The sequence below is a fragment of the Rhamphochromis sp. 'chilingali' genome, assembly GCF_963969265.1.
Source record: "Rhamphochromis sp. 'chilingali' genome assembly, chromosome: 5".
Taxonomy (NCBI): domain Eukaryota; kingdom Metazoa; phylum Chordata; class Actinopteri; order Cichliformes; family Cichlidae; genus Rhamphochromis; species Rhamphochromis sp. 'chilingali'.
The window spans coordinates 40,524,246-40,537,697 of record NC_137932.1 but is presented as its reverse complement, the minus strand read 5'-3'; the positions used below and the strand labels follow the sequence as shown (position 1 = coordinate 40,537,697).

The 13,452-nt window shown below is 44.7% G+C and overlaps 2 protein-coding genes across 3 annotated transcripts in view; one reads left to right on the top strand and one right to left on the bottom strand.

Moving 5' to 3' along the window:
- rnf13 (ring finger protein 13) overlaps window positions 1–1,722 on the top strand; it is a 42,755-nt gene extending 41,033 nt beyond the window's left edge. The window contains exons 9-10 of the mRNA XM_080882127.1: window positions 160–240; window positions 432–1,722. Coding sequence (XP_080738253.1) covers window positions 160–240; window positions 432–799 — 449 coding nt within the window. The 3' untranslated portion in view covers window positions 800–1,722. The remainder of the gene's footprint in view (window positions 1–159; window positions 241–431) is intronic.
- Window positions 1,723–4,753: 3,031 nt separating this feature from the next.
- LOC308396558 (profilin-2-like) lies at window positions 4,754–12,576 on the bottom strand. Of its 2 annotated transcripts, none has more exons than XM_080881960.1 (3): window positions 12,252–12,557; window positions 9,149–9,341; window positions 4,754–6,860 (listed from the first exon to the last, which is right to left on the bottom strand). In XM_080881960.1, exons 1-3 carry the CDS (start codon window positions 12,378–12,380, stop codon window positions 6,763–6,765), a joined length of 420 nt encoding a protein of 139 aa, XP_080738086.1. In that variant the 5' UTR covers window positions 12,381–12,557; the 3' UTR covers window positions 4,754–6,762. The 2 variants fall into 2 exon arrangements, with proteins under 2 accessions (XP_080738086.1, XP_080738087.1); XM_080881961.1 differs by lacking the exon at window positions 4,754–6,860 and adding an exon at window positions 6,898–7,289 and having other exon boundaries at window positions 12,252–12,576.
- Between the last annotated feature and the right edge of the window lie 876 nt (window positions 12,577–13,452).

Sequence of the window (13,452 nt, the reverse complement as noted above, 5' to 3'; positions counted from 1 at the left end):
GAGATCACAGTGCATTCATTCTCTACTATTAAGCATGCGGCATCTTTATCAATGAGTCCCATCCCTATTAGAAATTATGACTCTCAGGTGCTCAGAAAGCCACTTTCTTTCAAATGTGTTCAGTTAAAGGGAGAATATGGTTTCTTTCTCCCCCCCCAGGTGATAACTACGATGTGTGTGCCATCTGCCTGGATGAATATGAAGAGGGAGATAAACTCAGAGTCCTGCCGTGCTCTCATGGTGAGTGACTACAAAATACCCACAGTTACACTGACAGAAGCCAGTTACTCTGATTTATTCCGTTTGGATCGTTATCATTTTATTAAGTAGATAACGAGGCTCCATCGTGATCTTATTCTCGTACTTTAACCTTTGCTGTGACAGCCATCAAAGGCTGGGTTGCATAAACAGGATGCCCTTTGTGTTCTCAGCCTACCACAGCAAGTGCGTGGACCCGTGGCTGACAAAGACTAAGAAGACGTGTCCGGTGTGCAAGCAGAAGGTGGTGCCCTCGCAGGGCGACTCGGACTCTGACTCTGAGGAGGGGGAGAGCGGCCCCGAGAACGAGGAGGTGTCTGAGAGCACCCCGCTGCTGCGCTCCCTGGCCTCCACCAGCGCCCACTCCTTCGGCACCATGTCCGGGGCGTCGCGCTCCGAGCACGACCAGGAATCCTCGGAGTACGAGGACGACGAGCTGGACAGCAGCGACACCGAGGAGGAGGTCACCGTGGAGACCGTGGTGGTGCAGATGCAGCAGCCGTGCTCCGAAGGCCACGAGCACGACCTGCCCCGAGCTTGACCGACGTGTCGCTTAGAAGCTCCTCGGCCTGCCCGACCTCACAGCTGCAGAGACTTTTGTTGTGGGCACAATGCAGAGTCATCCCAGTTCTTCTCTCACTGCTTACAAATCCATTGTAATTTCCTTCTCACAAAATACAAATCTTAAGTTTTTGTTTTTTATCATGATTATGGACGAAGCTCCAGTCTGCATACCTTTGGCATCGCTTTGGCCAGACTGATGCGTACAGTACACTGCCATACTGTACTCTTTATTTAGTCGTAAAAAGATGACACACAAGCAGACGAGTCCAAAGGTCCCGGACACACGATCAGTAAATGTACTGTGTATATAAATATAGATCACAATAAAGGACATCTTGCATTTATTGTATATACATGTTCATGCTACAGTGACACAGGTTGGACCACTATGCACCATTGGTTTTATAAAATTAACACTTTGAGCCACAGTGATGTGGTTTGCCAATTTATTTCTATCATTAACCTTTGTTTTGTTTAAGGAGCTCTTGTGTTTTGTGCCACAGTTTGTTACAGTGATTCACACCAAGAGAAGCTCTAGTTAAACTGGTCTGAGTGACACACTGGAAGAAGAGGGTGTGCTCTCCGTGTGGTGTCACATGAAGCTGTGGGTTACACCAGTTCAGATTGTGAGAACTGTCCGTCGCCTGTGGTGAACTTCATTTCGTTAAACTCGAGCAGTTGCTGTTCGGTAGGCCTCATGGTGCACGCTCAACTGACCCGATGTATTTTTAAGACTGTTTGTAGTAAATAATCAAATTTTTTTTTTCATAACACAGCTTGATTTTTTTCGTTCGTGAATCCTGTTGCCTTCTCATTTCACGTATTTTTTGTTTTCCTGCTCAAACATCTCTGTAAAACTTCAATAAAACGCCTGACGAAGAAACTTGACTGAGCTTCATTACTTGAGCTGAAAAACATCCTGCAATTATAGGTTTCTTGGTAACATTCAATAGTCGTCCAAAACGGCCTAAAACGTGGCAGATCTGGTCTTGGTTCTTCAACGCTTCCTCGTTTCCAGTGGAAGGGGGAAAAGAGCTTGGTTTTTTCTTCAAAAATAGTCTAATCTCAGCTGTTCTGTAGCCTTCTAATCATCTTTTCTTTTTTAATTCATATTGAAGTTTAATGTGCTTGTATAGACAGTAAATTTACAACATTTACAAAGAAATAAAATGCTTTGTTTGGTATCAAGCAATGCCACAATATTTTTTTTTTTTTCGAAGAAAAGAAAATACTTCCCAAAACTTTATTTTTTAAGAAAGAGGGAAAAGAAAAACAGCAGGGAAGAGGGACGAGGATAAAGGAGGAAAAAAAACAAAAAAGCAGACAAAATACATATCAATCACCTGTTGAGAAAGAAAGAGAGAAAACAAGCAGAAGAGCAACATAATAAACAACATCATGATCTATGGGAATATAACAGTAAATATTAAACATTATGCAGCACGTAAGATCGATGGCGCACAGTGTGCTTTGAGGTAGGAGCCAAAAAGGGTGTAGTTTGAGTGTGTGAGCACCCACGCGCTTGTAATGATCTGCTAGAGGGTGTGGGGGGCCACAGCCCCGTCCTCCAGGGCATGAAGCAGGTATGGAGGAGATCAAGACTCCAGACATCCAGAGGCCCCCAGAACACAAGAGACCAAGGAAGAAAAAGCCGCGCCACTATCCCAGAAAGAGCTGAGGAGAGTCCCAGATGAGGGGTCACCCAGCAGCCGCGGAGCAGAAGCCAGGGGGAGTTGCAGTGACGTGTCCGTGAGCTCCGCCGGCAGGCCCAGGCTCCAGGCCCCGACAAGCAGCCATCAAGGAGTGAGCCGGTGTGTACCTGGACGCCCATCTCCGGACACAAAGAACCACCAACGCACTGATGTCTGAGGGCATCTGCCACTGGCAGGGGAAGTGGAGGGGGGAGATAGGCCTCCATACCTTAGAGGGCCTGAGATGTCCCCAGAGAGGTGGCGTCTGACACCCAACCTGACATATAGACACAGACATACAGGCACACACAGACACAAACATCCATTCCCACCCTCATGCTCTCATATGCACTCACTCCACACTCACCCAACGTGGAGACAGACATAAAGAGACGCTGTACACACGATCACACTCCCCAAGTGTACTCTAAGCCCCAGGTCTAGGTACCCTTGCCCCTGGAGGGGGAAACTGCACCCAGACTCAGGTAGTGTTACCCTTTTCCCTGCGGTGGGGAGAGGCAGACCGCCCCGACTCCGCAGCAGCAGGGAGGCCCCACACTCCAGACCCCAATCGGACAGCCAACTCCTCCTCCCAGACCCCCCGCTCCAACAGGCCGCAGAGAACGGGGGTGTGAGGACTCCAAACCTCCCTCCACCCGCTCATTGTAGTGTTGATGCATGTGTGTTCTAAGGTGCATTTAAAACCCAGGAGGGCATGGAGCTACCTGCCAGAGAGCAGCAGGTAAGCGCATGGTCCCACCTGCTAGCCCTCAATGTCTACGTGTATTTAAAATTGAGAGGTGGGCAACGACGCCAGGGGTGAGGTGTACACCCTGATGGTCTTGTGGATTCCGTGTAGCGTGCCCACCCCCAAGGTCCTATATGTATGTGTTATGAAAGTGTGAGTAACGTGAATGTCTAAGTTGTGGGATAAAATTGAGGCACAGGCAGCCAGAAGGGGACAGAGGGGGGGGTAGCCTCCCCTGCACCCTGGTGACACACCTTTACCCCAAGGCCCTGCATGTGTGGGTGGTTGTGGTGGAGCGGGAAGAGGGAGGCAGCTGGAGATGGGGAGAGAAGGAAGGGCGGGGCAAGTGACCCCCTCCCTGGGGCCAGCTCCCCCCGCTGACCCCAGTAGGCACCCCCATACTCTGCAACCCACCAGGGAAAGGGGGCCCAGGCCCATCCAGACCGGGGTCCAGTTCAGCAGCGCCGCCCGGCCCCACAGAGCCCGGGACAGTCCACCCGACCCCACCACAGAGAAAACTGCACCCACCCCGTCATCCACTCATCTTCCAGACTACACAAGACAAGAGACGCCCAGGCTGAGATCTTCCTCCACCTCTCCTGTATCTCCCCCTCCTGCAGAGTGAGTTCCTGAAGAGAGGAGACCTCCTGCAAGATGTAACAGCCTCCCCCACCTGTTGAAGAGCCCCCCAGGTGGCTCGATGCACTGGCGGCACCCTGCGCCAGGGCTGGGCCCCCCTTACACCCACAACCCCGGCAACACACCAACCAGGGCCCCAGCCCAGAGACCGAGCACCCCCAGAACCCCACGCCTGTCCCGGACCCACCCAGGCTACCAGGTCAGTAACCCACGTCCATCAGCACAGACCCTCCCCTACCGCACGCAGCCACGAGGAAACCGTCACCTAAGAGCCAACAGAGCCCTTAATAGGCCATGACCGCAATCCCGGGTTGAGCCCTCCAAGGAAGGTGCTCCTGGGGAATCCTGACGCCCCCAAGCCTGTCCGTACCCCCACACCAATCACAACAGCAACCTTCTAATCATCTCCATTAACAGGAACTGTGGACTTGTGGTAAGGAAATGTCACATTATGGTCTTTTCTTAGCACTTTATGGACCTTAAACATCTGAGAGTAAAGATGAGATGCGTTTTGATGGACCTTGAATGTCTGTTAAAGTAATTAAAAGCCACCTTAAGTTCCTGAACAGCTGTAATGAAAGCAGTAATGTCTCATGCCTGGTGTGACATAAGAAAATAAATTAAACTTTTCTGTAGAGGAAAACTCATTTGAGAAGGACTTCACAATCTTACACTCAGATCTGAAGAAACACTTATGTTCTGGGACTAGCCTTAACCCGTGTCTGGGAGCTCAGGCACCTTAGATGAGGCCTAACCTGACGGTAAACACCTGCAGTTAGCTCAGTCCAAACATTACCACAGATTCACTGAGAGTAAAGTGTTCAGATCAACAGAGAAGACAGTAAACTCACAATCTGGTTGGAATAAATTTATTTGATCTGTCTGTAAACAAGGTGATAAATCAATTTATGGCATTTCTTGGTTTTATGCATATGAAATCAAATGCATTAAAGAGACTGTATCCCAGATGTAAGAAGAAAAAATAAAAATAAAAAAAAGTGGTGAGGAAAGAAAATGAATAGACCGGCAAACAGGACTTTAAACAATTTTTTTTCCTTTTTTTTTTTTTAATGAGTACACATATCCCACAAGGCCTAAACAGTGGAGCTGAAGCTAGAAAAATAAAGAAAAAAAAAGTGCCAATGAAATGACCCCTTCATGGACAGTGGGTAACAATCCGTTTTACAACAGCAACAGATCTCTCTACGTTATGGCACAGGATACACAGGTTCTGCAGTTAAAGTTTCGACAAAACAGCCATGAGCGTCTTTGTTCCAACTAATCCCATCTCCCATTAAGAGTCATTTCTACTGTTATTTTTTATTCCCCCCACTTGGACGTTGTTAGCAGTGCTGAGCGTGGACAGGCTGATTCCCCAGAGCTCAACTGACTAGAGAAAAGGCAATTTATTCCACAGTATTATAGTTGTCAACACAGCATGGGGCTGCTGAAATGCAGTTGTGTTTCTTCTAAGAGAAAAACAAAACCTAATGATCATTTTCTTCATAAACTCCCACCCTTACCTCCACTGATACTTCACTTTTTTTTTTTTTTTTAAACTTTAGTATTACTGTCTGGTTAGTGTTTCCTTCATCAGAAAGAATAAAAAGCAGCCATCCTTCACATGACTTAGAGCGAGTGTACAAATACCCGACCTTCAACTATACTTGGTCCTATATAAAGAAAAAGAAATTCAAACTGGACACACTCCAGAAGGTTATATGCTGGGATGTCTACTGTCCAAAAAAAAAAAGAAAGAAAGAAAAAGGCAGCCTTTAAAAAGAAAACAAAAAGAAATTAAAGAATATACATTACAGGAGCTGGCAAACAAAAGTATTAAGTGCCTGAGCCGTTGTTATTGTGGAATGTCCGTGGGTTGTCATTTTTCGTGTAATAGGGGAGGGCTGCTATGCCAGGAGGAGAGTCCCACACCACCACCACATTTGGAAGGACAGAGGTGATCACAAAAGTCCTCAGTTGGATCCCTTCTTACAATCTACTGTGGGCTCGAGATGATCTACAGGGAGTGGAGAGGGGCTGATCTCGCCAGGATCAAATAGTGATGCCCCAGAGCATCCTTGCATTTTTTGTTCGTTTTAAAAAACAAAACAAAACAGACTAACGGGTGATATCTGACGGGATGGGAGCCGGAGTGGCGAGTAGTGTTTGAAGACTGCCCAGTGAGGTTTAGTGTTTACTTGATTTGAAAAGGAAGGGGAGGAGCAGGGAGGGAGGAAGTGAAAATTTGGCAAGAGGGACTTTCAAAGATTGGGGTGGATGTGTAGTGGTGGATCAGAGAGGGGAGCGACGGTGGTCCAAGATGCACGCAGTCTCCCCACCAGGACGTGGAGGGGTGGGTGGGGGCAACGACAGAGGAAGACGTGACGAGCTTTAGTGCTCCAAAGGCATCGGCTGCTCGGGGAGGGAGTGTGTGTGTGATTAAGTGATGGGCACTAATGTGGACGAAAAATAATAAAAGAATAAGCTTCAAATTAACCACTAAAGCCTTAACTGTGAGTGTTCAGCGAGAATTTTTTTTTTTGCTGGTCTTTAAGTACAAATTTGTCATGACATCCTGTTAGCAACATGCTCATCTTTGCTATGGATCAACTGAAGAGTGCTTAGAGGGGTATTAAAGAGTACACAGAGCAAGTGCTTTGAGGGGGGGGGGTGGATGAGTGGGTTGGGGTAATGACAAAAAAAAAAAAAAAAAAAAAAAAAAAAAACCCACACAGCAAAGACAGATAACAAATGGGGAGAAGAGAAGGGAGAAAAACAAAAACTACAAACTAGGACTGGAAGTAGTGTGAAATGCAACAGGGTGGTAAGGGTGAGCTGCTAGGTAGCTGGGTACAGGCTGCTTTAGTATCCGGACTTCCTCAGGTACTCAGACATCTGAAATGCTTTCTTGTTGAGCTGCCCTCCATGGACACCTTCCTTCCCCATGACAATAACCAATGCTGGAGTACACAAAGGAAAAGAAACAAAATAAAATGAACAGGCATGTTGATTGCAGGGCTGGAAAAAGAATAACACTCAATGCCATCTCGGCCAAATATGGGGACAGAGCTCGAACCCTGTGCCGTTTAGAAATGCTCCTGGGGTTGTTTAAACGGGACCGTTCGGGGACGCGGGGGAAAACATGGGCTCAACATTAGATGGAACAGATTTTTTTTTTTGCTTTGTTTTTCCCCCCCAAAATTTTATGCTTTTTTTTTTAATTTTCCTTTGTTTTGTTTTTTTTATTTGTTTTTTTTAACCCTACACCGCATAAGCTACATCAAAACTAAACTAAAACCCTGAATCCCTCAAGTATTTTGCCATCGAGTATGCCTTCTTATTCAATCCGCCTCCATGGACCCCTTCTTTGCCCATTACCAAGACCAAGACTGAAAGAAAAGAGACAGAGAAGGGACATTTAGAGAAGGTGCGGAGATCACACAATGAAAAGAAGAAGAGCACAGAGCTAAAGCGGCAAAGGCAGACGAGACGGCTACAAAAGGAAGACAATGGCACAGAAAGCAGAGCGGTGCCTTCAACTCTGAAGGCTGTGCAGAGCTCCAACATTCATTTTCTTATCGGTGCTGCTGGTGGCGACAGGTCACGTTACAGTTAGGAAGACAGTAAGTGCAACAGGAAAATAAACGTGAAGGATGCATGCAAAGCCTTGTCGTCAGATCTGTGATGCCCAAACAAGCAGAGACACAGAGCTGGAGTTAGCACAGAGTCCAGTGCAATAGCAAACTGCCACAAAGACTCAATGTATTGTTTATTATTTTATAAACTATTAAGAGGACACTGCTCTCCCAGCATGCTGTGGTTTAACATGAGCTAAAAGCCAGATCAGGGCTTTACTACACTTTAAACTGCTAAACGTAGACCACAGAACTCTGAAACTAGTCCAAAGTCCCTTTACAGTGATGAACAAATTCAATGCAGAGAGGCTGAAGTTTATCTAGTCAGTGTTTTAGCCACTGATGGGAGTCTTTGTTTACCAGGTCAAATGGCTGCAAGAGTAGCTTCTATGTCCATTTTAGTTACATGAGTAAAATATCCAAATAATACCTGCTGTTTGGCCAAGAGGGTGGGGCACAAAGCCTAGCATTTCATGGCTGTTTCTGCTCCTATCAGTCTGTTTAATGTGTCATTATGCGCCATGACAGCAGCAAAGAACAAGAAAGTGAAGTTAGGAACTATTAACCATCACTAATGCAGCAGCATGCTTGGCATACCTCTCCTCAATACATGTGTTTAAAAAAAACAAAACACCCTCATGTGCCTCAAGTACTAGGACAGAGTGGAAGCGAGTGGGAAAAACAGGTGGTGAATTTGAAAGGGGGGGGGGGGGGGGGGGGGGGGGGGTGTTAAACCAGAAAGGAGGAAGATGCATGCATTCCAGAAAGGATTTCCCAGAAATCCTGATCCCAAAAGTGAGCCCAGAAACTGATGATGCAGTCTGTTAGCTAGAGTACCTTGTGGCATGAACTGGGCAGGACAGGACATCGGGGCCCACACAGGCAACATGAAAACTGACAACTCTCAGGCAAGTCCTTAAAGACTCAACTTCAGCTTACTGAAATATTATCAAGGTTGTGACCCATGACAAGAAATACATTTTAAAAAGCCTTTAATTTAACCTACTGATGGTCACATTTAAGACTGAAGCTTAACAATTTATCTACTTTATAACCATTTCCACAAAGAAATGATACCCTTTAATTGTTCCGATTCTTGGCAGCTGTAAGAAGTTCTGAATAAACTGGAGGCAAAATTATTAAATTCACATATCAAAAAAAAGGTAAACATACAGACACTTTACTAAACCATAACTGATTATGATTTTCTCATTTGTAAGCTGCTTAGTCTTAAAGTGTTAAAGGTAAACCATACCAATTAAACTGCAATATAACTCTAGCGGGGAAATAAACTCACTCTTGGATAATAGTCATAGCAATAATCTCTGAATATGAACTTCCTGAGCTCAAACAACCTGAATATGCATTTCTACATGGAAGCAACTGCGGCCTGTTATCGACCGTCACTGAAAGTAATATCCAGACATTTTACACCCATCTGTCATATATTGAGGAAAGGTGCAGTCAACATCTACCCCACATGCTTGCACAAGACAATAATATCGTTTTAAAAGCAAAAATAAACAGCTAAACTAAAATGGTAAAACTCAAAGCAGGTTACTGTGTAACTACTCAAGATTTATGCTGCTAACAGCAGTATACCTGATGCTTACCTTTGGCTGCTCTGCCTACAGAAACATTGTATGTGGGCTCTCCTCCTTGACTCTTTGTTCGGATGTCCATTGTCCAGTCGTTGTCAATTTGGAGGCTGTCTCTGATTACGGAGCACTTTTTATTGCCCAGGGTCAGCCCACTGGTGAAGAATCCCTCTCGGTCCTTTCCTACTAACACATCAATTTCTTCAGGCTAGGAGGAAGCACAGAGATCAGGAGGTCAGGTACATCGTCGTTAAGATCAATGCAGAATATTGCTTATGTGGAGACACTTGAGGGTTTCTCCACAAACACAAGTATTGCTCCATAATGTGGGTGCTGTGAAGCCTCGAGACTGAGCAAGAGCCACACACACACACACACACACAAAATTATTTGGCTGTTGGCTGCATTGTCCAGTGTTAATCTGTTGTCTTCGATCAAATTTTGGCAGTTTTAAAAAAATTGGTGCAAGATGATGCTGATCAAGAGCTGAAAGACGCTCATTACAGGGAAGTTACTCATTTCCTGTGTTTCCCTGGCACAAGAAGATCAGCCAAACTTCTTTTACACATCAGCACCAGCCCAGATTTCACAACTGCTCCATCCTCAAGTTTAATTGCCCAGCCTCCTCTCAGCTCAGAATCTGCTGTCCCTCCACAACAAAAACATCATTGCTTAATATATAAATTGAGAAACATACTGAAATAATTTGGAATTTATTGTAGTAAAATAGTTCTAATGATAAATGCCCAACTCTAGTCTGTGAAAGCCTTGTGCCCAGAGCTTGCATTCATGTTTAACCTGCAGCTTTTAAATTACAAGAGGGTAGAATTAGTATTTATTGCCACTACTGCACAACATTCAACTATGACTGAATTTATGCACAAGATGTCCAGAGCTGGCTGGACTGTCGTGTAATGATTTCCCTTAATCTATATATAGTTAATGGGGGTTTCAACATCTAACAGGAAGTATATCCTAAACTAATCTGTACATCTTACGAGTTTGTTCTGCACCAGGACCCATTTAAGGCACCAACATAAAAATGTATTTTACAGAAGACCTCCAGGCTAAATTTGCATTATCATGAAGTATTTGGTTTGACGGATTACTCTGCAAGAGGCCCAAAATATACCTATGGGATATTTTAATTAATATGGTTTACAATTCAGTCATTAAAATGTATGAGGTCATAGTTTCCATCTTTGACAGATTGCCCTTTCCCCCCTCAACCCCAGTCAACAAATTTCAAACCACACTGTATTATTGATGTTTCTCTTTAAAAGATTAAGTCTTGTTGAAAAGTGCCCCCCCCCCCTTTTTTTTTTTTAAGTGTGTAATGGTTTTTATTAGTCATCTTAGCACAGAGGGCAGTATTTAGACTGATACAGAGGACCATCCAGCCCAGGGCAGATGAAAGCACGTGGTCTGTTTCAAGGAGTCTCCTTTATGCTACCGGTGGAGAAGTCCTGAAATCTCGACCATACCGCAATGACGAAAACGTTAAGCTGCTAATATTTCACTTTTGGGGACAACTTATTTGTTTTCTTTGAAACTCAGTACAGTAAAAAAAAAAAATAATTACACACACACACATTTTCTTGCTCAAACTACTTTATTTGGAGCGAACTGCAGAACAAAAGGCGTTGCCCCTTGAGTCCAGAAGTGCAGAGTCATGGCACACAGTCAGGAAGGGAAAACGGCAAACTCAAAGCACGTCGTAAGATAACGATAGCATGGCGGCTACCTACAAGCCCAGGCCAGGGTTGCTAATTTGGTCACTTCAACCGGGAATGAAAAGCCGCCATCCCCACATGAAAACGACTTCAGATCCCCTGAAAACCTTCTGTATTCATTAAAAGGGGATTCCTTTTACCAAATGCAACCACCGGGCATGCTGGTTGACAGCCGGTAAAAGCAAGCTTCTTTTACACGCTAAAAAGTCCATTAAGGAAACTGCTGTATTTCAAAAGGAAAACGCTGCCGTTCCATAGCTCCGAGTGGGCACTCCCAGTTAACCTCAGATAACGAAACCACAGTCCCCGCCACATGAGCGGGGTTTTTTATTTTATAATAGCCAGCTAGAACTGCTAAATCTTCGTTATATTCACGTTGGAACCGGAGGAGTCCCGATTAAAAACGTAGATGACTGGCAAAATAAATTTAACGGACAAAATGGAGGATGAAGGAAAACCCCGAATGTGTCTGTTAAACAAGTTAGCTTTACTTTCAGTCGACTGAGTTTTATTTGTTGTAAAATAGGAGCATCCGACGCATGCTGTCCATAACACGGGGTGGCATGCTAATGAGAAAAAAACCGAGATCCGAGCCCAGACGTCTCGGTTAGCTCCCATGGACAAAAATGAATAAGAAACTGGGAGCGTGTCCGCCATCTTGGAAAAATGATGGGCGGTAGCGGTGGAGAGATTCACAGAAGCCGAATAGGAAAATTGAAAAGGACCAACGGAACGCCAGCACGTAAGGAATGCGTGCGAGCGCCGCCAACCCTGCGCCGTTAGCGTTAGCTAGTAATGACTGAGGATGATGGTGGTGGGGAGGGAGATGACCGGCCCGATTTGAGCTAACCGTGTAGTTCGCTAATCACTGGTAACACTGACTTAGTCTGCATGGAAAAGCTTATGGTAGCCGAAACTACTAAGCAGTTTTTAAACATGCGAATGACTAATTCAGGATACAATAGTTTTATAGGACTGCCGTTTAATTTTCTTATATTACTGTAGCTTTTCCAATGCGGCTAGTTACTGTTAGCAGCCAAGTTAGCCGCTTTAGCTCGAGTTCGCGGCAACGATGATCTCTAGCTTGAGCGCTTCGGTGCTGCACAGTTATTTTAAAAAGGAAAATGGCTTAAGCGTTAAGATAGTAGACGTACAATAAAAGCGGGAAAAGAAAGGTGGGAATTGCAGGCGACAGGTTGAAAAGCAACGGCGCACACATGCCAGTGGATCCTATGTGTGACCACCGGATACCATGTGTACCCACACTGCTTCGCTTATCCCCCATTCAACAAGGCCTGGCATGCAGACAAACGTATAAGCGACATGCAAAAATGTGCATTATGCTCATACACAACTAGGAATACCGACGTACAGCACATACGTACCGTTATGTTGGCAAAGGTACCGCCGACAAAAGATGCCCAGACATATTTGGCGTCCGCATACCCAACAATGGCCGCGTCCTGGCAGCTGCCATCGGCCATCAGGTTGTCCACGTAGCTTTGCCAGGACATGTTTGTGAAATTAGTTTTAAGGTGAAAAAAGTAAGCTAAGTCACGATCGCCTCTTGAACGACGAAGAAACTGTGAGAAAGCTGTATTTATCGGTGGTTACACGGGCCTCCAGCAAGCAAAAACCCCCCCGGCACCGTTACGTCCCGGCTTTCTTCTGGTCTAGGCAACGAAGAGGAGCCGCTGCAACCGGACAGGCGCTTGGGTGTAGTCCTGACTAAATCACTCCGCCCGAGTCGTTGTTCGTCTCTCCTCCCATTGTATAATATAGGAAGCGGCGGAGGAATATCATGCTTTATCGCGACAGCAATAAGGAAAACGGTATTTTTCTCAAGTGCATTAAAGATTTAGCCAATCTTCCAGATTTTTTAAGGCCTTAAACTTGATTAAAAAACAAGTTTACATTTGCAAAGGAGAATTTTAATGGTTTAAGGCTCATGTAAAGCTTAGACTTCAGTAAGTTAAAGTTTAAAAAGGCATTTTGTTTTTGCACAGTTTATTTTTTTCACTTTATATTGATCATTTAAGACACGCTGGCACCCATCTCTTTATTTAAACACTGAATTAGAGTTTTTTGTTAATATTAAAAATTACATTAAAAGTTTTATAGTTCTTGATTTAACATTCCAGTGATGGCTACGCAGTCCAGTTAAGCATCTGAGAAAATTCTTCCTGGACTCTGTTAACTACAATGGTCATTTGAGTTACTGTGTCATATACAGAATGACACCTGCCAGAAGAAGCACTCTCAAAAGATCACAGGTGAAAACAGAGAGAGGTAACTGAAAATTATTTCATTGTTTAAGCTCTCAGGATCATGAGAGAAAACCTGTTGTACCTGTTGGGTAGTGCATGTGTCAAACCTGTATCTTATAATCCCAAGAGAAAAATATGAATGTAATATAATGTGAGGCAGCCATCATTAGCACTGTGTCAAAGGGAAAAGTTTTTTTCCATATATGTGCCTAATGTTTACATGTTAAGCATGGTTTATGCTCGAGAATGCATTCCAGTGAATACGGAGCAATCATGTTTGTTTACTTTTTTATGGGAGTTGCTCATAATTTTATTCTGT